Source organism: Bombina bombina, chromosome 3 (genome assembly GCF_027579735.1).
Source record: "Bombina bombina isolate aBomBom1 chromosome 3, aBomBom1.pri, whole genome shotgun sequence".
NCBI lineage: Eukaryota > Metazoa > Chordata > Amphibia > Anura > Bombinatoridae > Bombina > Bombina bombina.
In genome coordinates, this window is record NC_069501.1 from 857,306,872 (window position 1) to 857,333,638 (window position 26,767).

Genomic DNA, 26,767 nt, shown 5'->3' on the forward strand with positions numbered 1-26,767 from the left:
TGAACCAGAAGAACCATTATCAGTATCAGAATGATGATGTTCATTTAAAAATTCATCTGAAAAAAGAGAAGTTTTAAAAGACTTTTATGTAAACTAGAAGGAGAAATAACAGACATAGCCTTCTTAATGGATTTAAAAAATAAAATCTCTTATGTTTATCAGGAACACTCTGAAAATTAGATGTTGACGGAACAGCAACAGGTAATGTAACAGTACTAAAGGAAATTTTATCTGCATTAATAAGTTTGTCATGACATGCAATACAAACAACAGCTGGAGAAACAGATACCAAAAATTATAGCAGATACACTTAGCTTGGTAGCTCCAGCAGTAGACAGCGATTTTCCTGTAGTATCTTCTGACTCAGATGCAACGTGAGACATCTTGCAATATGTAAGAGAAAAAACAACACATAAAGCAAAATTGATCAAATTCCTTAAATGACAGTTTCAGGAATGGGAAAAAATGCCAAAGAACAAGCTTCTAGCAACCAGAAGCACTGAAAAAATAAGACTTAAATAATGTGGAGACAAAAGCGACGCCCTTATTTTTTAGCGCCAAATAAGACGCCCACATTATTTGGCGCCAAAAATGACGCCACATCCGGAACGCCGACATTTTTGGCGCAAAATAACGTCAAAAAATGACGCAACTTCCGGCGACACGTATGACGCCGGAAACGGAAAAGAATTTTTGCGCCAAAAATGACGCAATAAAATGAAGCATTTTCAGCCCCCGCGAGCCTAACAGCCCACAGGAAAAAAAGAGTCAAATTTTTGAAGGTAAGAAAAAATGATTAATTCAAATGCATTATCCCAAATATGAAACTGACTGTCTGAAAAATAAGGAAAGTTGAACATTCTGAGTCAAGGCAAATAAATGTTTGAATACATATATTTAGAACTTTATAAACAAAGTGCCCAACCATAGCTTAGAGTGTCACAGAAAATAAGATTTACTTACCCCAGGACACTCATCTACATGTTTGTAGAAAGCCAAACCAGTACTGAAACGAGAATCAGCAGAGGTAATGGTATATATAAGAGTATATCGTCGATCTGAAAAGGGAGGTAAGAGATGAATCTCTACGACCGATAACAGAGAACCTATGAAATAGACCCCGTAGAAGGAGATCACTGCATTCAAATAGGCAATACTCTCCTCACATCCCTCTGACATTCACTGCACGCTGAGAGGAAAACCGGGCTCCAACTTGCTGCGGAGCGCATATCAACGTAGAATCTAGCACAAACTTACTTCACCACCTCCATCGGAGGCAAAGTTTGTAAAACTGAATTGTGGGTGTGGTGAGGGGTGTATTTATAGGCATTTTAAGGTTTGGGAAACTTTGCCCCTCCTGGTAGGAATGTATATACCATACCTCACTAGCTCATGGACTCTTGCTAATTACATGAAAGAAATATTGATCGGTAATCTCACCTCCTGAGATTCCCAAACTCCTTGTGCCGTCAGAGATCCCCACACAGCTCCACAACCCGTGAGACTTGCATCTGTTGAAATTACAGTCCAGGTCGGAAGCACAAAAGAAGCCCCCTGAATTAAACGATGGTGATCTGTCCACCACGTTAGAGAGTGTCGTACAATCGGTTTTAAAGATATTATTTGAGATATCTTTGTGTAATCCTTGCACCATTGATTCAGCATACAGAGCTGAAGAGGTCGCATGTGAAAACAAGCAAAGGGGATTGCGTCCGATGCAGCAGTCATAAGACCTAGAATTTCCATGCATAAGGCTACCGAAGGGAATGATTGTGACTGAAGGTTTCGACAAGCTGAAATCAATTTTAGACGTCTCTTGTCTGTTAAAGACAGAGTCATGGACACTGAATCTATCTGGAAACCCAGAAAGGTCACCCTTGTCTGAGGAATCAATGAACTTTTTGGTAAATTGATCCTCCAACCATGATCTTGAAGAAACAACACAAGTCGATTCGTATGAGATTCTGCTAAATGTAAAGACTGAGCAAGTACCAAGATATCGTCCAAATAAGGAAATACCACAATACCCTGTTCTCTGATTACAGACAGAAGGGCACCGAGAACCTTTGTAAAAATTCTTGGAGCTGTAGCTAGGCCAAACGGCAGAGCCACAAACTGGTAATGCTTGTCCAGAAAAGAGAATCTCAGGAACTGATAATGATCTGGATGAATCGGAATATGCAGATATGCATCCTGTAAATCTATTGTGGACATATAATGCCCTTGCTGAACAAAAGGCAAGATAGTCCTTACAGTTACCATTTTGAACGTAGGTATCCTTACATAATGATTCAATATTTTTAGATCCAGAACTGGTCTGAAGGAATTCTCCTTCTTTGGTACAATGAAGAGATTTGAATAAAACCCCATCCCCTGTTCCGGAACTGGAACTGGCATAATTACTCCAGCCAACTCTAGATCTGAAACACAATTCAGAAATGCTTGAGCTTTCACTGGATTTACTGGGACACGGGAAAGAAAAAATCTCTTTGCAGGAGGTCTCATCTTGAAACCAATTCTGTACCCTTCTGAAACAATGTTCTGAATCCAAAGATTGTGAACAGAATTGAACCAAATTTCTTTGAAAAAACGTAACCTGCCCCCTACCAGCTGAGACGCCGACATTTTTGGCGCAAAATAACGTCAAAAAATGACGCAACTTCCGGCGACACGTATGACGCCGGAAACGGAAAAGATTTTTTGCGCCAAAAAAGTCAGCGCCAAGAATGACGCAATAAAATGAAGCATTTTCAGCCCCCGCGAGCCTAACAGCCCACAGAGAAAAAAAAGAGTCAAATTTTTGAAGGTAAGAAAAAATTATTAATTCAAATGCATTATCCCAAATATGAAACTGACTGTCTGAAAATAAGGAATGTTGAACATTCTGAGTCAAGGCAAATAAATGTTTGAATACATATATTTAGAACTTTATAAACAAAGTGCCCAACCATAGCTTAGAGTGTCACAGAAAATAAGATTTACTTACCCCAGGACACTCATCTACATGTTTGTAGAAAGCCAAACCAGTACTGAAACGAGAATCAGCAGAGGTAATGGTATATAAATAAGAGTATATCGTCGATCTGAAAAGGGAGGTAAGAGATGAATCTCTACGACCGATAACAGAGAACCTATGAAATAGACCCCGTAGAAGGAGATCACTGCATTCAAATAGGCAATACTCTCCTCACATCCCTCTGACATTCACTGCACGCTGAGAGGAAAACCGGGCTCCAACTTGCTGCGGAGCGCATATCAACGTAGAATCTAGCACAAACTTACTTCACCACCTCCATAGGAGGCAAAGTTTGTAAAACTGAATTGTGGGTGTGGTGAGGGGTGTATTTATAGGCATTTTGAGGTTTGGGAAACTTTGCCCCTCCTGGTAGGAATGTATATCCCATACGCCACTAGCTCATGGACTCTTGCTAATTACATGAAAGAAATATAGATTCTCTGAGGCTGACTGGAGATTGAACGCTTAGTCCTTGCCAAGAGAGGGTCTCCTGAGAGGATTACTGATACTCTCATTCAAGCTCATAAGCCGGTTACTCGTCGCATCTATCATAAAGGTGTGGAGAAAAGAACTTATTCTGGTGTGAAGAGCATGGATTCCCCTGGCATAAGGTTAAAGGGAAACTGAACCCAAATTTTATATTTTGTGATTCAGATAGAGCATGCAATTTTAAAGCAACTTTCTAATTAACTCCTATTATCAAATTTTCTTCGTTCTCTTGCTATCGTTAGTTAAAAAAGAAGGCATCTAAGCTTTTTTCTTGGTTCAGAACTCTGGAAGCACTTTTATTGGTGGATGAATTTATCCACCAATCAGCAAGGACAACCCAGGTTGTTCACCAAAAATGGGCCGGCACATAAACTTACATTCTTGCATTTCAAATAAAGATACCAAGAGAATAAAGAAAATTTGAAATTAGAAAGTTGCTTAAAATTTCATGCTCTAACTGAATCTCGAAAGAAAAAATTTGGGTTCAGTGTCCCTTTAAGGTTGCCAGGATTCTATTGTTTCTCAAGGATGGACTGGAGATTTCTCAAGGATGGACTGGAGATTTCGGCCTTGTCTGTTTTACTGCACAAGAGGCTCTCGGAGCTTCCAATTGTTCAGTCTTTTGTTAAGGCTCTGATTAGGATCAGACCTGTGTTCAGATCTTTGGCTCCTTGTTGAAGTCTGAATCTGGTTCTTACTGTCAATTTCATGCATAGGCTCAAATGGAGCCTGTTGCAAAACCTTTAAGTTGTTGTCCTGGAAGGTTCTTTTTCTACTGGCTATTGCTTCTGCGCGTAGAGTTTGAGATTGCCGCTTTGCAATGTGAGCCTCCTAATCTGGTGTTCCATTTTGATAAGGCTGTCTTACGTACTAATTTGCATACAAAGAGAGAAGCGCTCTACCAGGAACGAACAACAGCTCAGTGGCTTGTTCTATGGCGATTTACCACCCGGAAGCAGCCTCTTTTAGACCAGTGTGCTTTTCACAGAAGAAAACTTTCCTGAAGTATATCAGTCTGATCCCGCCAAGTAAGGTCAGTCCAGCCCCGAAATACCAGGCAATTCTCCTCTGAACAAGGAACATGACAACCCCAGACGATCGTTTCGGCCTCCTATGGGCCTCGTCAGTGAGGTGCAGCCACATTCCTCTAAGCACACTGGGCAAGGAGTCCACGTCTGGTTTCCCCCATCACCCATAGGGAGACTTCCCCAGGGTCATAATAATTTGCATACAAAGAGAGAAGCGCTCTACCAGGAACGAACAACAGCTCAGTGGCTTGTTCTATGGCGATTTACCACCCGGAAGCAACCTCTTTTAGACCAGTGTGCTTTTCACAGAAGAAAACTTTCCTGAAGTATATCAGTCTGATCCCGCCAAGTAAGGTCAGTCCAGCCCCGAAATACCAGGCAATTCTCCTCTGAACAAGGAACATGACAACCCCAGACGATCGTTTCGGCCTCCTATGGGCCTCGTCAGTGAGGTGCAGCCACATTCCTCTAAGCACACTGGGCAAGGAGTCCACGTCTGGTTTCCCCCATCACCCATAGGGAGACTTCCCCAGGGTCATAATAATTTGCATACAAAGAGAGAAGCGCTCTACCAGGAACGAACAACAGCTCAGTGGCTTGTTCTATGGCGATTTACCACCCGGAAGCAGCCTCTTTTAGACCAGTGTGCTTTTCACAGAAGAAAACTTTCCTGAAGTATATCAGTCTGATCCCGCCAAGTAAGGTCAGTCCAGCCCCGAAATACCAGGCAATTCTCCTCTGAACAAGGAACATGACAACCCCAGACGATCGTTTCGGCCTCCTATGGGCCTCGTCAGTGAGGTGCAGCCACATTCCTCTAAGCACACTGGGCAAGGAGTCCACGTCTGGTTTCCCCCATCACCCATAGGGAGACTTCCCCAGGGTCATAATAATTTGCATACAAAGAGAGAAGCGCTCTACCAGGAACGAACAACAGCTCAGTGGCTTGTTCTATGGCGATTTACCACCCGGAAGCAGCCTCTTTTAGACCAGTGTGCTTTTCACAGAAGAAAACTTTCCTGTCTTACGTACTAAGTTAGGGTTTCTCCCCAAGGTCGTGTCAGACCGCAACAACAATCAAGAGATTGTGGTTCCTTCTGTGTGTCCTAATCCTCCTTCGAAGAAACGATTGCTTAATAATTTGAACGTGGTCCGTGCCTTTAAGTTTTATCTTCAGGCTACTAAGGATTTTAGAAAAAGTTCTTCCTTGTTTGTTGCCTATTCTGGGAAGTGTAAGGGTCAGAAGTTCTCTTCGACTTTATCTTTTTGGTTAAGGAGTGTTATCCGCTTGGCTTATGAGACAGCAGGACATAAAGCTCAGAGAATTACGGCTTATTCTACTACAGCACTGGCTTCCTCTTGGGCCTTTAAGAACGAGGCCTCTATGGATCAGATTTGTAAGGCGGCTGTCTGGTCCTCCTTACATACTTTTTCAAAATTTTACAAGTTTAAAGTTTTTGCTTCAGCTGAAGCAGCCTTCGGGAAAAAGATTTTGCAGGCTGTGGTGCCCTCAGATTAAGGTACGCCTCTCTTTTTATCCCTCCCGTTATCATTCAGTGTCCTCTAGAGCTTGGGTATAAGTTTCCCAACAGAAAGGAATGACGCCGTGGAGATTCCTTATATTAACAAGGAAAAAAAATTATGCTTGCTAGATAATTTCATTTCCTTCTCTATAAGGAGAGTCCATGGCCCCCCGTCTGTGTTCTCCGATGGGCGGCCCCCTAAATTATATTTTTCTTCTGGCAACTTTTATACCCTGATATTTCTCCTACTGTTCCTTGTTCCCTCTGCAGAATGACTGGGGGATGGGGGAAGTGAGAGAGGTATTTATGCCTTTGGCTCTGGTGTCTTTGCCTCCTCCTGGTGCCGATGTTCAGTATTTCCCAACAGTAAGGAATGAAGCCGTGAACTTTTCTTATACAGAAGGAAATTAAATTATCTGGTAAGCATAATTTATGTTTTTTAGTGGTACAGGACAAAACAATTTACTGCAGCAATACTTATATTACACAATGTATAAACTTCAAATTCCAATGAGTGTAAATAACTTGCGCACAAGCATGTGTACAAGAACAGAGTAAGACTCAAGCTAAATTACACACCTCATCCTGTAACGACTCCTCAACTTGTTCATCATAGTCTTCATCTTGTCTTTTAACTAAGAAATACAATTTTACAAAGTCAATTGAAGAATGCGGCCAGTACAGTCAATACATAGACTCCACTGTGGTTTGCAATTCAGATTTTTACCTTGCCTCAGCTCCTGGTTCTTAAAGTGCTCTTCTAGTTTACTTTTCATTATTCCTCCAAGTTCTTCAAAGTGCTCATTGTTTAAACATCCATCTCCCATTACTTCAATGCACTGCAAAAAAAATAAAAATAAAAATAAAATATATATATATATATATATATATATATATATATATATATATATATATATATATATATAATGCAGCATACTGACAGAGGTTTCAAAGATTTATTTTTATTTTCAATCCCACTCTGGCAATATATAAGTAAAGATTGGATCTAATGTGTGTTTTTAACTGCATAAAAGGACTTTAAAAACCGACCTGTATTTTTAAATAGGCATTGTAGTGGAAAAAACATAATTTATGTAAGAACTTACCTGATAAATTCATTTCTTTCATATTGGCAAGAGTCCATGAGCTAGTGACGTATGGGATATATATTCCTACCAGGAGGGGCAAAGTTTCCCAAACCTCAAAATGCCTATAAATACACCCCTCACCACACCCACAATTCAGTTTAATGAATAGCCAAGTAGTGGGGTGATAAGAAAGGAGTAAAAAGCATCAACTAAAGAATTTGGAAATAATTGTGCTTTATACAAAAAAATTATAACCACCAAAAAAAGGGTGGGCCTCATGGACTCTTGCCAATATGAAAGAAATGAAGTTATCAGGTAAGTTCTTACATAAATAAGGTTTTCTTTCATGTAATTGGCAAGAGTCCATGAGCTAGTGACGTATGGGATAGCAATACCCAAGAAGTGGAACTCCACGCAAAAGTCACTAGAGGGGGAGGGATAAAATGAAAACAGTAATTTCGCTGGAAAAAAAATAAATCCACAACCAAAACATAAGTTTATTCTCAGAAACAAAAGGAAAAACTGAAATCATAAGCAAAAGAATCAAACTGAAACAGCTGCCTGAAGAACTTTTCTACCAAAGACTGCTTCCGAAGAAGCAAATACATCAAAATGGTAGAATTTAGTAAATGTATGCAAAGAAGACCAAGTTGCTGCTTTGCAAATCTGATCAACTGAAGCTTCATTCTTAAAAGCCCAAGAAGTGGAAACTGATCTAGTAGAATGAACTACAATTCTCTGAGGCGGGGTTGTACACGACTCCAAATAAGCTTGATGAATCAAAAGTTTTAACCACGATGTCAAAGAAACGGCAGAAGCCTTCTGACCTTTCCTGGCACCAGAAAAGATAACAAATAGACTAGAAGTCTTCCTGAAATCTTTAGTAGCTTCAACATAAATATTTCACAGCTCTCGCCACAGCCTAAGAATGTGAAGATCTCTCAAAAAAATTCTTAGGATTAGGACACAAGGAAGGGACAACAATTTCTCTATTAATGTTGTTAGAATTCACAACCTTAGGTAAGAATTTAAATGAAGTCCACAAAACTGCCTTATCCTGATGAAAAATCAGAAAAGGAGATTCACAAGAGAGCAGATAATTCAGAAACTCTTCTAGCAGAAGAGAGAGCCAAAAGGAACAACACTTTCCAAAAAAAAGTAGTTTAACCCCTTAAGGACAAGGCCATTTTTCAATTTCTTTCCCTTAAGGACCAGGGCTATTTTTACATTTCTGCGGTGTTTGTGTTTAGCTGTAATTTTCTTCTTACTCATTTATTGTACACATTATATACCGTTTTTCTCGCCATTAAATGGACTTTCTAAAGATACCATTATTTTCATCATATCTTATAATTTACTATAAAAAAAATATAAAATATGAGGAAAAAAAACACACTTTTTCTAACTTTGACCCCAAAATCTGTTACACATCTATAACCACCAAAAAACACCCATGCTAAATAGTTTCTAAATTTTGTCCTGAGTTTGAAAATACCCAATGTTTACATGATATTTGCTTTTTTTGCAAGTTATAGGGCAATAAGTACAAGTAGCACTTTGCTATTTCCAAACCACTTTTTTTCAAAATTAGCGCTAGTTATATTGGAACACTGATATCTTTCAGGAATTCATGAATATCCCTTGACGTGTATATATATATTTTTAGAAGACATCCCAAAGTATTGATCTAGGCCCATTTTGGTATATTTCATGCCACCATTTCACCGCCAAATGCGATCAAATAAAAAAAAATTGTTCACTTTTTCACAAATTTTTTCACAAACTTTAGGTTTGTCACTGAAATTATTTACAAACAACTTGTGCAATTATGGCATATATGGTTGTAAATGCTTCTCTGGTATCCCCTTTGTTCAAAAATAGCAGACATATATGGATGTGGCGTTGCTTTTTGGTAATTAGAAGGCCGCTAAATACCACTGCGCACCACACGTGTATTATGCACAGCAGTGAAGGGGTTAATTAGGGAGACTGTAGGGAACTTCTAGGGTTAATTTTAGCTTTAGTGTAGTAGACAACCTCAAGTATTGATCAAGGCCCATCTTGGCACACATGGTTGTAAATGCTTCTCTGGGATCCCCTTTGTTCAGAAATAGCAGACATATAAGGCTTTGGAGTTGCTTTTTGGTAATTACAAGGCGGCAAAATGCCGCTGCGCATCACACGTGTATTATGGCCAGCAGTGAAGGGGTTAATTAGGTAGCTTGTTAATTTTAGCTTTAGTGTAGAGATCAGCCTCCCACCTGACACATCCCACCCCCTGATCCCTCCCAAACAGTTATCTTCCCTCCCCCACCCCACAATTGTCCCCGCCATCTTAAGTACTGGCAGAAAGTCTGCCAGTACTAAAATAAAAGCTATCTTAATTTTTTTTTTACATTTTTTCCAGCATATTTACTGCTGTGTAGGATTCCCCCATAGCACCCAACCTCCCTGAGCCGCCCCCCCCCCTATCACTATTTGGTGCCATTTTGGGTACTGGCAGCTAATCCGCTTCCCAATTGTCTATACCTGGGATATGAACCGCAGAAATTAGACAGGAGCTGGATTCCGCCCAAACAAGTATCCGAGATACTTCTTTCATAGCTTGAGGACTGAGTCCCACCCTGATGATTGACATATGACACAGTTGTGATATTGTCTGTCTGAAAACAAGTGATATTGTCTGTCTGAAAACAAGTGAACGGTTCTCTCTTCAATAGAGGCCAAAACTGAAGAGCCCTGAGAATCGCACGGAGTTCCAAAATATTTATTAATAATCTCGCCTCTTGAGATTTCCAAACCCCTTGTGCTGTCAGAGATCCCCAAACAGCTCCCCAACCTGAAAGACTCGCATCTGTTGTGATCACAGTCCAGGTTGGACCAACGAAAGAGGCCCCTAGAACAATACAATGGTGATCTAAGAGATAGTCGAACATTGGGATTTAAGGATATTAAAGGGACAGTCTAGGCCAAAATAAACTTTCATGATTCAGATAGAGCATGCAATTTTAAACAATTTTCCAATTTACTTTTATCACCAATTTTGCTTTGTTCTCTTGGTATTCTTAGTTGAAAGCTTAACCTAGGAGGTTCATATGCTAATTTCTTAGACCTTGAAGCCCACCTCTTTCAGATTGCATTTTAACAGTTTTTCACCACTGGAGGGTGTTAGTTCACATATTTCATATAGATAACACTGTGCTCGTACACGTGAAGTAATCTGGGAGCAGGCACTGATTGGCTAGACTGCAAGTCTGTCAAAAGAACTAAAAAAAGGGGCAGTTTGCAGAGGCTTAGATGCAAGATAATCACAGAGGTTAAAAGTATTATTATAACTGTGTTGGTTATGCAAAACTGGGAAATGGGTAATAAAGGGATTATCTATCTTTTAAAACAATACAAATTCTGGTGTAGACTGTCCCTTTAATTGTTATATCCTTGTATAATCCCTGAACCATTGGTTCAGCATACAAAGCTGAAGAGGTCTCATGTGAAAATGAGCAAAGGGGGTCGCGTCCGATGCTGCAGTCATGAGACCCAAAACTTCCATGCACGTAGCTACTGAAGGGAATGACAGACTGAAGGTCCCGACAGGCTGCAACCAATTTCAAACGTCTTTTGTCCATTAGAGACAAAGTCATGGACACTGAATCTATCTAGAAAGCTAAAAAGATTACCCTTGTCTGAGGAATCAAAGAACCCTTTGGTAAATTGATCCTCCAACCATGTTTTTGAAGAAACAACACTAGTTGATTAGTGTGATATTCTGCAGAACGTAAAGACTGAGCAAGTACTAAGATATCGTCCAAATAAGGAAACACTGCAAAACCCTGCTCTCTGATTACAGAGAGTAGGGATCCGAGAATCTTTGAAAAGATTCTTGGAGCTGTCACTAGACCAAAAGGAAGAGCAACAAATTGGTAATGCTTGTCTACAAAAGAGAAACGCAGAAACAGATAGTGATCTGGATGAATCGGAATATGAAGTCTATTGTGGACATATAATGCCCTTGCTGCACAAAAGGCAGAATAGTCCTTATAGTCACCATTCTGAAAGTTGGTACTCTTAACATATTGATTCAATATTTTTAGATCGAGAACTGGCCTGAATGAGTTTTCTTTCTTTGGGACAACGATTAGATTTGAATAAAACCCCAGACCCTGTTCCTGAAACGGAACTGGCATGATTACCCTTGATAACTCCAGGTCTAAAACAGACTTCAGAAAAGCCTGAGCCTTTACTGGATTTGCAGGGATGCGCGAGAAAAAATCTTCTCACAGGAGGTCTTACTCTGAATACTGTTCGTACCCCTGAGAGATAATACTCATAATCCATTGATTTTGGACAGAATTTGTCCAAACATCCTTGAAAAATCTTAATCTGCCTCTACCAGCTGAGCTGGAATGAGGGCTGCACCTTCATGCGGACTTGGGTGCTGGCTTTGGTCTCGTAAATGGCTTGGATTTATTCCAATTTGAGGAAGGCTTCCAATTGGAAACAGATTTCTTGGGGGAAGGATTAAGTTTCTGTTCCTTATTCTGTCGAAAGGAACAAAACTATTAGAAGCTTTAGATTTACCCTTAGGTCTTTTATCCTGAGGCAAAAAAACTCCCTTCCCCCCAGTGACAGTTGAAATAATCGAATCCAACTGAGAACCAAATAACTTATTACATTGGAAAGAAAGAGAGACTTAGAAGTCATGTCAGCATTCCAAGATTTAAGCCACAAAGCTCTTCTAGCTAAAATAGCTAAAGACAGATTTAACCCCTTAATGACCACAGCACTTTCCCATCCGTTTGGGACCAAGGCTATTTTTACATTTTTGCGGTGTGTGTGTTTAGCTGTAATTTTCCTCTTACTCATTTACTGTACCCACACATATTATATACCGTTTTTCTCGCCAATAAATGGACTTTCAAAATCTATTATTTTCATCATCTATTATAATTTGCTATATATATATATATATAAAAAAAAAAAGTATGATGAAAAAATGGAAAAAACACACTTTTTCTAACTTTGACCCACAAAAAGGAAATTTATGCTTACCTGATAAATTGATTTCTTCTACGATATGACGAGTCCACGGATTCATCCTTACTTGTGGGATATTATCCTCCTGATAACAGGAAGTGGCAAAGAGCACCACAGCAGAGCTGTATATATAGCTCCTCCCTTCTCTCCACCCCCAGTCATTCGACCGAAGGTATAGGAAGAGAAAAGAAAAGCTAAAAGGTGCAGAGGTGACTGAAGTTTTGAACACAAAAATATAATCTGTCTATTATGACAGGGAGGGCCGTGGACTCGTCGTATCGTAGAAGAAATCAATTTATCAGGTAAGCATAAATTTCCTTTTCTTCTACTAGATACGACGAGTACACTGATTAATCCTTACTTGTGGGATACAATACCAAAGCTACAGGACACGGATGAACGGGAGGGACAGGACAGATACCTTAACAGAAGGCACCACTGCTTGAAGAACTTTTCTAAAAATAGCCTCAGAAGAAGCAAAAGTATCAAATTTGTAAAATTTGGAAAAGGTAAGAAGGGAGAGGACCAAGTCGCAGCCTTACAAATCTGTTCAACAGAAGCATCGTTTTTAAAAGCCCATGTGGAAGCCACCGCTCTAGTAGAGTGAGCTGTAATTCTTTCAGGAGGCTGCTGTCCAGCAGTCCCGTATGCCAAACGGATGATGCTTTTCAGCCAAAAAGAAAGAGGTAGCCGTAGCTTTTTGACCCCTACGCTTTCCAGAATAAACAACAAATAAAGAAGATGTTCAAGTTATGCAACAGACGCTCCTTCTTAGAAGGATTAGGACACAGAGAAGGAACAATTTCCTGATTAATATTCTTATTTGAAACAACCTTAGGAAGGAAACCAGGTTTAGTGCGCAAAACCACCTTATCAGAATGGAATATAAGATAAGACGAGTCGCATTGTAACGCAGAAAGCTCAGAAACTCTTCGAGCTGAAGAGATAGCAACTAAAAACAAAAAACTTTCCAAAATAAAAGTTTAATATCTATGGAATGCATGGGTTCAAACGGAACCCCTTGAAGAACATTTAGAACTAAATTCAAACTCCATGGCGGAGCAACAGGTTTAAACACAGGCTTGATTCTGACTAAAGCCTGACAAAAAGACTGAACGTCTGGGACATCTGCCAGACGCTTGTGTAGTAAAATTGACAAAGCAGAAATTTGTCCCTTTAAGGAACTAGCTGATAATCCCTTCTTGGAGAAAGGACAAAATCCTAGGAATCTTAACCCTACTCCATGAGAAGCCCTTGGATTCACACCAATAAAGATATTTACGCTATATCTTATGGTAAATTTTCCTAGTGACAGGCTTCCTAGCCTGAATCAAGGTATCAATGACCGACTCAGAGAATCCCCGCTTAGATAAAATCAAGCGTTCAATCTCCAGGCAGTTAGCTGCAGAGAATTTAGATTTGGATGTTGGAATGGACCTTGAATGCGAAGGTCCTGTCTCAGTGGCAGGTTCCACGGTGGCAAAGATGACATTTCCACTAGATCTGCATATCAAGTACTGCGTGGCCACGCAGGCGCTATCAAAATTACTGAAGCTCTCTCCTGTTTGATTCTGGCAATCAGCCGAGGTAGGAGAGGAAAAGGAGGAAACACATAAGCCAGGTTGAACGACCAAGGTACTGCTAGAGAATCTATCAGTACTGCTTGGGGATCCCTTGATCTGGACCCGTAACAAGGAAGTTTGGCATTCTGACGAGATGCCATCAGATCTAATTCCGGTGTGCCCCATTGACGAATCAATGCCGCAAACACCTCCGGATGGAGCTCACACTCCCCCGGATGAAAAGTCTGACGACTTAGAAAATCTGCTTCCCAGTTCTCTACTCCTGGGATATTCCTTGGCAAGAGTGAGTCTCCGCCCATCAAATTATCTTGGAAACCTCTATCATCGCTAGAGAACTCTTTGTTCCCCCCTGATGATTGATATATGCTACAGTCGTGATATTGTCCGACTGGAATCTTATGAATTTGGCCAAGGCCAACTGAGGCTACGCTTGAAGCGCATTGAATATTGCTCTCAGTTCCAGAATATTGATTGGAAGTAGGGACTCCTCCTGAGTCCAAACACCCTGAGCCTTCAGGGAATTCCAGACTGCACCCCAGCCCAAGAGGCTGGCATCCGTCGTCACTATGACCCATGCTGGCCTGCGGAAGCACATTCCCTGGGACAGATGATCCTGTGACAATCACCAAAGAAGAGAGTCTCTGGTTTCTAGATCCAGATTTATCTGAGGAGATAAATCCGCATAATCCCCATTCCACTGTCTGAGCATGCACAGCTGCAGTGGTCTGAGATGTAAGCGAGCAAACGGAACGATGTCCATTGCCGCTACCATCAATCCGATGACCTCCATACACAGCGCCACTGATGGCCGAGGAATGGACTGAAGAGCTCGGCAAGTAGTTAGGATTTTTGACTTTCTGACCTCTGTCAGAAATATTTTCATGTCTACCGAGTCTATCAGAGTTCCCAGGAATGAAACTCTTGTCTGTGGAACTAGTGAACTCTTTCCTATATTTATCTTCCACCCGTGAGTTCTTAGAAAAGCCAACACGATGTCCTCGTGAGATTTGGCTAGATGGTAAGTTGACGCATGAATCAAAATATCGTCCAGATAGGGCGCCACTGCTATGCCCCGCGGCCTTAGAACCGCCAGAAGGGACCCTAGCACTTCTGTGAAAATTCTGGGAACTGTGGCCAACCCGAAAGGAAGGGCCAAAACTGGTGTTTGTCCAGGAAGGCGAACCTGAGAAACTGGTGATCTTTGTGGATAGGAATGTGCAGATACGCATCCTTCAAGTCCACGGTGGTCATATATTGACCCTCCTGGATCATTGGTAAAATTGTACGTATGGTCTCCATCTTGAACGATGGGACTTTGAGAAATTTGTTTAGGCCTTTGAGATCTAAAATCGGTCTGAAGGTTCCCTCTTTTTTGGGAACCACGAACAGATTTGAATAAAACCCTTGCCCCTGTTTTAGTTTTGGAAATGGACAGATTACACCCATGGTCTTCTACACAGCGTAAGAACGCCTCTCTTTTTGTCTGGTCTACAGACAAACGTGAAAGATGAAATCTCCCCCTTGGGAGACAATCCTTGAATTCTAACAACGAGAAAAAGAGGTGTACTAAGGCACTACTATTATGATACAGGAATTTTATTTTCTCTGAATTGCTACCCTTCACCCTATATTCCCATTAAAGTGGAGCACTATATCTGAGAGGATGTCGCCAACCTTAATATGACCTAATAATCCTATTTTTCCAGGTAACTGCAATTTATCAGTTAATAGACAGTGACTGATTTTAGCTCCTATATTTGTTATAGTAAAAAGGCATTGCCTGGTATTGCAGAGGATTGGATTAATTTATTAAATATCTTGAACTTATTGTTACAAGCTCCAAACACTATTTAACTAATAGTGGATGTTTGGCTCCAATTTTGCCTGAACAAGTTATAATAATGTTGATGCTATGTATTAAATTAAATCTCCACTAGGTGTCAGTGTTGTCACTTAAATTCTCCCTTTTAATAATATCAGAAATGCCGTTCAGTATATACTGGTAACTTTCAGATTATTTAGGATGTGGGGAGCCTGTGAAAATTACTGTGAGTACAATTATATGTGTTTGCGGATTGCTGTTAGCCCTACTATTAACTTAGAAATCTTAAGAGTCTTTTGAATATCATTAGATTATATTGCAACTCAATAATAGACTCGCAAGGAAAAGTGAACACTGGGAGAGTGTTTAGAAATTTTACTTGAACAGTCAGTGATCCTATAGATAGAACAAATGGTTACATTGTTACAGTATGGTTGTGTTTGTTTAACTTGTATCACATCTCATTTGTAAGTTCAGATTCAAAAGAATTTGTGTATCTAAATTAACTCTGCAATTAAAAAAGCTTGGCATTTAGGTGCTTACACAATTTAAAGATTTCCTCGGCTTCCACTTCGATTAAGCAATTGTAGCGTTTTTGCAAGTATCTCTGTGTGCATAGAATTAGGCTTAGTATTAACTCGTTATGTGCTGTGATAACATTAAATATTTTTATTCATAATTGTCTCAGTTGAAGCAATTGTTTACTATAATAGGTTATCCGTTTTTTTACCTTTGTATTCTCTTAGATATGTTACCAGTCTACACCATTAATCTGTCTATTATCAGTGAATAGTTTCTACAGAGATTGACCGGACTATACCTTTATTCTGTTGGTTGAAAAATGGTCTCTATAATAATTTACCAGTTAATACCTTAATATTGTGATTTCTTAATAGATAGTCTCTAAGAGGATTTACCGGCCTATACCTTAGTTTTATTAGTTGTAAATATCTAATCTCTATAACTCTTTACCGGCCTATACCTTTAAGGGCTGACCTGTTGCTCTCGCAGGTTTGTATCTTAGAAATAATATAGATGGTTTTGTATAGGGGTTTACCGGTCTATACCTTGGGTAATTCTCTTAAAATAAACAAGGCTGGTATTTTATCTTTATAAGGGTATCGCATCTAAGTTTGGACTCACGAGTAATACTTTATATTTTTCTTAGGAGATACAACTTTTGTACTTGCAAATTATTAAAAGTAGTGCTAACTAATTTTCTAAGGTGGTTACCGGCCTATACCAGGTGAAAAATAACTAAAGTAGCACCATTACTGATCTTACAGATTACCTTTTAATACCAGTAAAATGTTACCGTTAAATACCGGTTACCTATTAATACCTGTAAACAATAATTATCTAAATGTTACTGCTTGTTGCCTTAATAACATGCATATAGATACTGAGGTTAAGGGGATGGCAGTATGCCTCAATAGTATCAAATTGTAAAATAACCCCTACACCACCATTGATCTCAGACAGCAGACGAGCTAAAATTTACAAAACAACACCTTCCCCTAACATGTTTCGCCAGTAACCTGGCTTTGTCAAAGGGTGCGGGCGCGCCTTTGTTTCAAATATTTATTGGCTCCCTACTCCACCTCCCTGCCGGTTATTAGACCAATAGAAAGAGAGGAGACAGAACCACTGTAATTGTCTAACTCACTAAAATAGCAAAGTAGACATTGATTCGTTCATTTTTTCTTATAGTGTTTTCCCTATTGTTAAGGTGGATTGTTAAGTTATGTGTGGAATCGAAAAAACTAATAGAGTTTGAAACTAAAGTATGGGGATTACTAATTGTGTATTCATTGTGTTCTAACTTGTCTAGATCAGTGTTTTTCAACCAGTGTGCCGTGGCACACTAGTGTGCCGAGAGCTCCTCAGGTGTGCCACGGCAGACTGACAACAGTGTGACATATTTTTTAAACTTTGCTTGTTTTTTACTCCCAGTGCAGGGGTAGTTTGTAGGAGGCATGGCATAACAGCACAATACATACAGTATGTGTTTGTTTGTTTGTGTGTATATATATATATATATATATATATATATATATATATATATGCTGTATTAGGCTACAACGTGTGATTTTTTTTTTAAATTTTGGGATGGTGGTGTGCCACAGGATTTTTTAATGTAAAAAAGTGTGCCACGGCAAAAAAAGGTTAAAAATCACTGGTCTAGATTATACTTGTCAAATACTTCAATTAGGAATAGTATGTTACTGCATATTATATATGGTCACAGATTCTAATTTCAATCTATTTAATTAAATGTCCTAAACGCTAAGTATTTAGCAAACATTTCATTCTGTACTTCAAAAACATAATTTATGTAAGAACTTACCTGATAAATTCATTTCTTTCATATTAGCAAGAGTCCATAAGCTAGTGACGTATGGGATATACATTCCTACCAGGAGGGGCAAAGTTTCCCAAACCTCAAAATGCCTATAAATACACCCCTCACCACACCCACAATTCAGTTTAACGAATAGCCAAGAAGTGGGGTGATAAAAAAGTGCGAAAGCATATAAAATAAGGAATTGGAATAATTTTGCTTTATACAAAAATCATAACCACCACAAAAAAAGGGCGGGCCTCATGGACTCTTGCTAATATGAAAGAAATGAATTTATCAGGTAAGTTCTTACATAAATTATGTTTTCTTTCATGTAATTAGCAAGAGTCCATGAGCTAGTGACGTATGGTATAATGACTACCCAAGATGTGGATCTTTCCACACAAGAGTCACTAGAGAGGGAGGGATAAAATAAAGACAGCCAATTCCTGCTGAAAATAATCCACACCCAAAAATAAAGTTTAACGAAAAACATAAGCAGAAGATTCAAACTGAAACCGCTGCCTGGAGTACTTTTCTACCAAAAACTGCTTCAGAAGAAGAAAATACATCAAAATGGTAGAATTTAGTAAAAGTATGCAAAGAGGACCAAGTTGCTGCTTTGCAAATCTGGTCAACCGAAGCTTCATTCCTAAACGCCCAGGAAGTAGAAACTGACCTAGTAGAATGAGCTGTAATTCTTTGAGGCGGAGTTTTACCCGACTCAACATAGGCAAGATGAATTAAAGATTTCAACCAAGATGCCAAAGAAATGGCAGAAGCTTTCTGGCCTTTTCTAGAACCGGAAAAGATAACAAATAAACTAGAAGTCTTACGGAAAGATTTCGTAGCTTCAACATAATATTTCAAAGCTCTAACAACATCCAAAGAATGCAACGATTTCTCCTTAGAATTCTTAGGATTAGGACATAATGAAGGAACCACAATTTCTCTACTAATGTTGTTGGAATTCACAACTTTAGGTAAAAATTCAAAAGAAGTTCGCAACACCGCCTTATCCTGATGAAAAATCAGAAAAGGAGACTCACAAGAAAGAGCAGATAATTCAGAAACTCTTCTGGCAGAAGAGATGGCCAAAAGGAACAAAACTTTCCAAGAAAGTAATTTAATGTCCAATGAATGCATAGGTTCAAACAGAGGAGCTTGAAGAGCTCCCAGAACCAAATTCAAACTCCAAGGAGGAGAAATTGACTTAATAACAGGTTTTATACGAACCAAAGCTTGTACAAAACAATGAATATCAGGAAGAATAGCAATCTTTCTGTGAAAAAGAACAGAAAGAGCAGAGATTTGTCCTTTCAAAGAACTTGCGGACAAACCCTTATCTAAACCATCCTGAAGAAACTGTAAAATTCTCGGTATTCTAAAAGAATGCCAAGAAAAATGATGAGAAAGACACCAAGAAATATAAGTCTTCCAGACTCTATAATATATCTCTCGAGATACAGATTTACGAGCCTGTAACATAGTATTAATCACAGAGTCAGAGAAACCTCTTTGACCAAGAATCAAGCGTTCAATCTCCATACCTTTAAATTTAAGGATTTCAGATCCTGATGGAAAAAAGGACCTTGTGACAGAAGGTCTGGTCTTAACGGAAGAGTCCACGGTTGGCAAGAGGCCATCCGGACAAGATCTGCATACCAAAACCTGTGAGGCCATGCCGGAGCTACCAGCAGAACAAACGAGCATTCCTTCAGAATCTTGGAGATTACTCTTGGAAGAACTATAGGCGGAAAGATATAGGCAGGATGATACTTCCAAGGAAGTGATAATGCATCCACTGCCTCCGCCTGAGGATCCCGGGATCTGGACAGATACCTGGGAAGTTTCTTGTTTAGATGGGACGCCATCAGATCTATTTCTGGAAGTTCCCACATTTGAACAATCTGAAGAAATACCTCTGGGTGAAGAGACCATTCGCCCGGATGCAACGTTTGGCGACTGAGATAATCCGCTTCCCAATTGTCTATACCTGGGATATGAACCGCAGAGATTAGACAGGAGCTGGATTCCGCCCAAACCAAAATTCGAGATACTTCTTTCATAGCCAGAGGACTGTGAGTCCCTCCTTGATGATTGATGTATGCCACAGTTGTGACATTGTCTGTCTGAAAACAAATGAACGATTCTCTCTTCAGAAGAGGCCAAAACTGAAGAGCTCTGAAAATTGCACGGAGTTCCAAAATATTGATCGGTAATCTCACCTCCTGAGATTCCCAAACTCCTTGTGCCGTCAGAGATCCCCACACAGCTCCCCAACCTGTGGAGACTTGCATCTGTTGAAATTACAGTCCAGGTCGGAAGCACAAAAGAAGCCCCCTGAATTAAACTATGGTGATCTGTCCACCATGTTAGAGAGTGTCGAACAATCGGTTTTAAAGATATTAATTGAGATATCTTCGTGTAATCCTTGCACCATTGCTTCAGCATACAGAGCTGAAGAGGTCGCATGTGAAAACGAGCAAAGGGGATCGCGTCCGATGCAGCAGTCATAAGACCTAGAATTTCCATGCATAAGGCTACCGAAGGGAATGATTGTGACTGAAGGCTTCGACAAGCTGCAATCAATTTTAGACGTCTCTTGTCTGTTAAAGACAGAGTCATGAACACTGAATCCATCTGGAAACCCAGAAAGGTTACCCTTGTCTGAGGAATCAAAGAACTTTTTGGTAAATTGATCCTCCAACCATGATCTTGAAGAAACACCACAAGTCGATTCGTATGAGATTCTGCTAAATGTAAAGACTGAGCAAGTACCAAGATATCGTCCAAATAAGGAAATACCACAATAACCTGTTCTCTGATTACAGACAGAAGGGCACCGAGAACCTTTGTAAAAATTCTTGGAGCTGTAGCTAGGCCAAACGGCAGAGCCACAAACTGGTAATGCTTGTCCAGAAAAGAGAATCTCAGGAACTGATAATGATCTGGATGAATCGGAATATGCAGATATGCATCCTGTAAATCTATTGTGGACATATAATTCCCTTGCTGAACAAAAGGCAAGATAGTCCTTACAGTTACCATCTTGAACGTTGGTATTCTTACATAACTATTCAATATTTTTAGATCCAGAACTGGTCTGAAGGAATTCTCCTTCTTTGGTACAATGAAGAGATTTGAATAAAACCCCATCCCCTGTTCCGGAACTGGAACTGGCATAATTACTCCAGTCAACTCTAGATCTGAAACACATTTCAGAAATGCTTGAGCTTTTACTGGATTTACTGGGACACGGGAAAGAAAAAATCTCTTTGCAGGAGGTCTCATCTTGAAACCAATTCTGTACCCTTCTGAAACAATGCTCTGAATCCAAAGATTATGAACAGAATTGATCCAAATTTCCTTGAAAAAACGTAACATGCCCCCTACCAGCTGAGCTGGAATGAGGGCCGCACCTTCATGTGGACTTAGAAGCAGGCTTTGCCTTTCTAGCTGGCTTGGATTTATTCCAGACTGGAGATGGTTTCCAAACTGAAACTGCTCCTGAGGATGAAGGATCAGGCATTTGTTCTTTGTTGAAACGAAAGGAACGAAAACGATTATTAGCCCTGCTTTTACCTTTAGATTTTTTATCCTGTGGTAAAAAAGTTCCTTTCCCACCAGTAACAGTTGAAATAATGGAATCCAACTGAGAACCAAATAATTTGTTACCCTGGAAAGAAATGGAAAGTAAAGTTGATTTAGAAGCCATATCAGCATTCCAAGTTTTAAGCCATAAAGCTCTTCTAGCTAAAATAGCTAGAGACATAAACCTGACATCAACTCTGAAAATATCAAAAATGGCATCACAGATAAAATTATTAGCATGCTGTAGAAGAATAATAATATCATGAGAATCATGATGTGTTACTTGTTACGCTAAAGTTTCCAACCAGAAAGTTGAAGCTGCAGCAATATCAGCCAAAGATATGGCAAGGGTAGAAATAGCCCCATCAACTTTAGGGATTTTGTCCCAAAATTCTAATCTGTCAGACGGCACAGGATATAATCGCTTAAAACGTTTAGAAGGAGTAAATGAATTACCCAATTTATCCCATTCTTTGGAAATTACTGCAGAAATAGCATTAGGAACAGGAAAAACTTCTGGAATAACCACAGGAGCTTTAAATACCTTATCCAAACGTTTAGAATTAGTATCAAGAGGACCAGAATCCTCTATTTCTAAAGCAATTAGTACTTCTTTAAGTAAAGAACGAATAAATTCCATTTTAAATAAATAACAGAATTTATGTTTACCTGATAAATTTCTTTCTCCAACGGTGTGTCCGGTCCACGGCGTCATCCTTACTTGTGGGATATTCTCTTCCCCAACAGGAAATGGCAAAGAGCCCAGCAAAGCTGGTCACATGATCCCTCCTAGGCTCCGCCTACCCCAGTCATTCGACCGACGTTAAGGAGGAATATTTGCATAGGAGAAACCATATGGTACCGTGGTGACTGTAGTTAAAGAAAATAAATTATCAGACCTGATTAAAAAACCAGGGCGGGCCGTGGACCGGACACACCGTTGGAGAAAGAAATTTATCAGGTAAACATAAATTCTGTTTTCTCCAACATAGGTGTGTCCGGTCCACGGCGTCATCCTTACTTGTGGGAACCAATACCAAAGCTTTAGGACACGGATGAAGGGAGGGAGCAAATCAGGTCACCTAAATGGAAGGCACCACGGCTTGCAAAACCTTTCTCCCAAAAATAGCCTCAGAAGAAGCAAAAGTATCAAACTTGTAAAATTTGGTAAAAGTGTGCAGTGAAGACCAAGTCGCTGCCCTACATATCTGATCAACAGAAGCCTCGTTCTTGAAGGCCCATGTGGAAGCCACAGCCCTAGTGGAATGAGCTGTGATTCTTTCGGGAGGCTGCCGTCCGGCAGTCTCGTAAGCCAATCTGATGATGCTTTTAATCCAAAAAGAGAGAGAGGTAGAAGTTGCTTTTTGACCTCTCCTTTTACCTGAATAAACAACAAACAAGGAAGATGTTTGTCTAAAATCCTTTGTAGCATCTAAATAGAACTTTAGAGCGCGAACAACATCCAAATTGTGCAACAAACGTTCCTTCTTTGAAACTGGTTTTGGACACAGAGAAGGTACGATAATCTCCTGGTTAATGTTTTTGTTAGAAACAACTTTTGGAAGAAAACCAGGTTTAGTACGTAAAACCACCTTATCTGCATGGAACACCAGATAAGGAGGAGAACACTGCAGAGCAGATAATTCTGAGACTCTTCTAGCAGAAGAAATCGCAACTAAAAACAAAACTTTCCAAGATAATAACTTAATATCAACGGAATGTAAGGGTTCAAACGGAACCCCCTGAAGAACTGAAAGAACTAAATTGAGACTCCAAGGAGGAGTCAAAGGTTTGTAAACAGGCTTGATTCTAACCAGAGCCTGAACAAAGGCTTGAACATCTGGCACAGCTGCCAGCTTTTTGTGAAGTAATACCGACAAGGCAGAAATCTGTCCCTTCAGGGAACTAGCAGATAATCCTTTTTCCAATCCTTCTTGAAGGAAGGATAGAATCCTAGGAATCTTAACCTTGTCCCAAGGGAATCCTTTAGATTCACACCAACAGATATATTTTTTCCAAATTTTGTGGTAAATCTTTCTAGTTACAGGCTTTCTGGCCTGAACAAGAGTATCGATAACAGAATCTGAGAATCCTCGCTTCGATAAAATCAAGCGTTCAATCTCCAAGCAGTCAGCTGGAGTGAAACCAGATTCGGATGTACGAACGGACCCTGAACAAGAAGGTCTCGTCTCAAAGGTAGCTTCCAAGGTGGAGCCGATGACATATTCACCAGATCTGCATACCAAGTCCTGCGTGGCCACGCAGGAGCTATCAAGATCACCGACGCCCTCTCCTGATTGATCCTGGCTACCAGCCTGGGGATGAGAGGAAATGGCGGGAACACATAAGCTAGTTTGAAGGTCCAAGGTGCTACTAGTGCATCCACTAGAGCCGCCTTGGGATCCCTGGATCTGGCCCCGTAGCAAGGAACTTTGAAGTTCTGACGAGAGGCCATCAGATCCATGTCTGGAATGCCCCACAGGTGAGTGACTTGGGCAAAGATTTCCGGATGGAGTTCCCACTCCCCCGGATGCAATGTCTGACGACTCAGAAAATCCGCTTCCCAATTTTCCACTCCTGGGATGTGGATAGCAGACAGGTGGCAGGAGTGAGACTCCGCCCAAAGAATGATTTTGGTCACTTCTTCCATCGCTAGGGAACTCCTTGTTCCCCCCTGATGGTTGATGTACGCAACAGTTGTCATGTTGTCTGATTGAAACCGTATGAACTTGGTCCTCGCTAGCCGAGGCCAGGCTTTGAGAGCATTGAATATCGCTCTCAGTTCCAGAATATTTATCGGTAGAAGAGATTCTTCCCGAGACCAAAGACCCTGAGCTTTCAGGGATCCCCAGACCGCGCCCCAGCCCATCAGACTGGCGTCGGTCGTGACAATGACCCACTCTGGTCTGCGGAACGTCATCCCTTGAGACAGATTGTCCAGGGACAGCCACCAACGGAGTGAGTCTCTGGTCCTCTGATTTACTTGTATCTTCGGAGACAAGTCTGTATAGTCCCCATTCCACTGACTGAGCATGCACAGTTGTAATGGTCTTAGATGAATGCGCGCAAAAGGAACTATGTCCATCGCCGCTACCATCAACCCGATCACTTCCATGCACTGAGCTATGGAAGGAAGAGGAACGGAATGAAGTATCCGACAAGAGTCTAGAAGTTTTGTTTTTCTGGCCTCTGTTAGAAAGATCCTCATTTCTAAAGAGTCTATAATTGTTCCCAAGAAGGGAACCCTTGTTGACGGGGATAGAGAACTCTTTTCCACGTTCACTTTCCAGCCGTGAGATCTGAGAAAGGCCAGGACAATGTCCGTGTGAGCCTTTGCTTGAGGAAGGGACGACGCTTGAATCAGAATGTCGTCCAGGTAAGGTACTACTGCAATGCCCCTTGGTCTTAGCACCGCTAGAAGGGAGCCTAGTACCTTTGTGAAAATCCTTGGAGCAGTGGCTAATCCGAAAGGAAGCGCCACGAACTGGTAATGTTTGTCCAGGAATGCAAACCTTAGGAACCGATGATGTTCCTTGTGGATAGGAATATGTAGATACGCATCCTTTAAATCCACCGTGGTCATGAATTGACCCTCCTGGATGGAAGGAAGAATAGTTCGAATGGTTTCCATCTTGAAAGATGGAACCTTGAGAAACTTGTTTAAGATCTTGAGATCTAAGATTGGTCTGAACGTTCCCTCTTTTTTGGGAACTATGAACAGATTGGAGTAGAACCCCATCCCTTGTTCTCTTAGTGGAACAGGATGAATCACTCCCATTTTTAACAGGTCTTCTACACAATGTAAGAACGCCTGTCTTTTTATGTGGTCTGAAGACAACTGAGACCTGTGGAACCTCCCCCTTGGGGGAAGTCCCTTGAATTCCAGAAGATAACCCTGGGAGACTATTTCTAGCGCCCAAGGATCCAGAACATCTCTTGCCCAAAGAGAAATAAGGTGTCTAATACAGTGCCTGCCGATATTATAATATCAATAAACCCAGATAAAATGATTCCTCAAAGCTAAATATGTTTTAAAACTGAATCGATTTAGCCCAGAAAAGTCTACAATCTTAATAAGCCCTTGTGAAGCCCTTATTTACCATCGTAATAAACATGGCTTACCGGATCCCATAGGGAAAAATGACAGCTTCCAGCATTACATCGTCTTGTTAGAATGTGTCATACCTCAAGCAGCAAGAGACTGCACACTGTTCCCCCAACTGAAGTTAATTGCTCTCAACAGTCCTGTGTGGAACAGCCATGGATTTTAGTTACGGTGCTAAAATCATTTTCCTCATACAAACAGAAATCTTCATCTCTTTTCTGTTTCTGAGTAAATAGTACATACCAGCACTATTTTAAAATAACAAACTCTTGATTGAATAATAAAAACTACAGTTAAACACTAAAAAACTCTAAGCCATCTCCGTGGAGATGTTGCCTGTACAACGGCAAAGAGAATGACTGGGGTAGGCGGAGCCTAGGAGGGATCATGTGACCAGCTTTGCTGGGCTCTTTGCCATTTCCTGTTGGGGAAGAGAATATCCCACAAGTAAGGATGACGCCGTGGACCGGACACACCTATGTTGGAGAAATGAAGATTTATCAGCATCAACCTCTGAGACAGAATCCTCTGAACCAGAAGAGTCATCAGAATCAGAATGATGATGTTCAGTTAAAAATTCATCTGTAGGGAGAGAAGTTTTAAAAGATTTTTTACGTTTACTAGAAGGAGAAATAACAGACATAGCCTTCTTTATGGATTCAGAAACAAAATCTCATATTATCAGGAACATTCTGCACCTTAGATGTTGAAGGAACTGCAACAGGCAATGGTACTTTACTAAAGGAAATATTATCTGCTTTAACAAGTTTGTCATGACAATCAATACAAACAACAGCTGGAGGAATAGCTACCAAAAGTTTACAGCAGATACACTTAGCTTTGGTAGATCCAGCACTAGACAGCGATTTTCCTGTAGTATCTTCTGACTCAGATGCAATGTGAGACATCTTGCAATATGTAAGAGAAAAAACAACATATATATAAAGCAAAATTGATCAAATTCCTTAAATGACAGTTTCAGGAATGGGAAAAAAATGCCAAAGAACAAGCTTCTAGCAACCAGAAGCAATGAAAAATGAGACTTAAATAATGTGGAGACAAAAGCGACGCCCATATTTTTCGCGCCAATAAGACGCCCACATTATTTGGCGCCTAAATGCTTTTTGGCGCCAAAATGACGCCA

At 40.3% G+C, this 26,767-nt stretch overlaps 1 protein-coding gene across 1 annotated transcript in view; it reads right to left on the reverse strand.

The window, feature by feature from the left end:
* Window positions 1–26,767, reverse strand: part of IPO5 (importin 5) — a 411,785-nt gene that overhangs the window by 41,647 nt on the left and 343,371 nt on the right. Inside the window, exons 18-19 of the mRNA XM_053705479.1 lie at window positions 6,784–6,895; window positions 6,636–6,691 (exon numbers count right to left, since the gene is read on the reverse strand). Of these exons, the coding sequence (XP_053561454.1) occupies window positions 6,636–6,691; window positions 6,784–6,895 (168 nt within the window). The remainder of the gene's footprint in view (window positions 1–6,635; window positions 6,692–6,783; window positions 6,896–26,767) is intronic.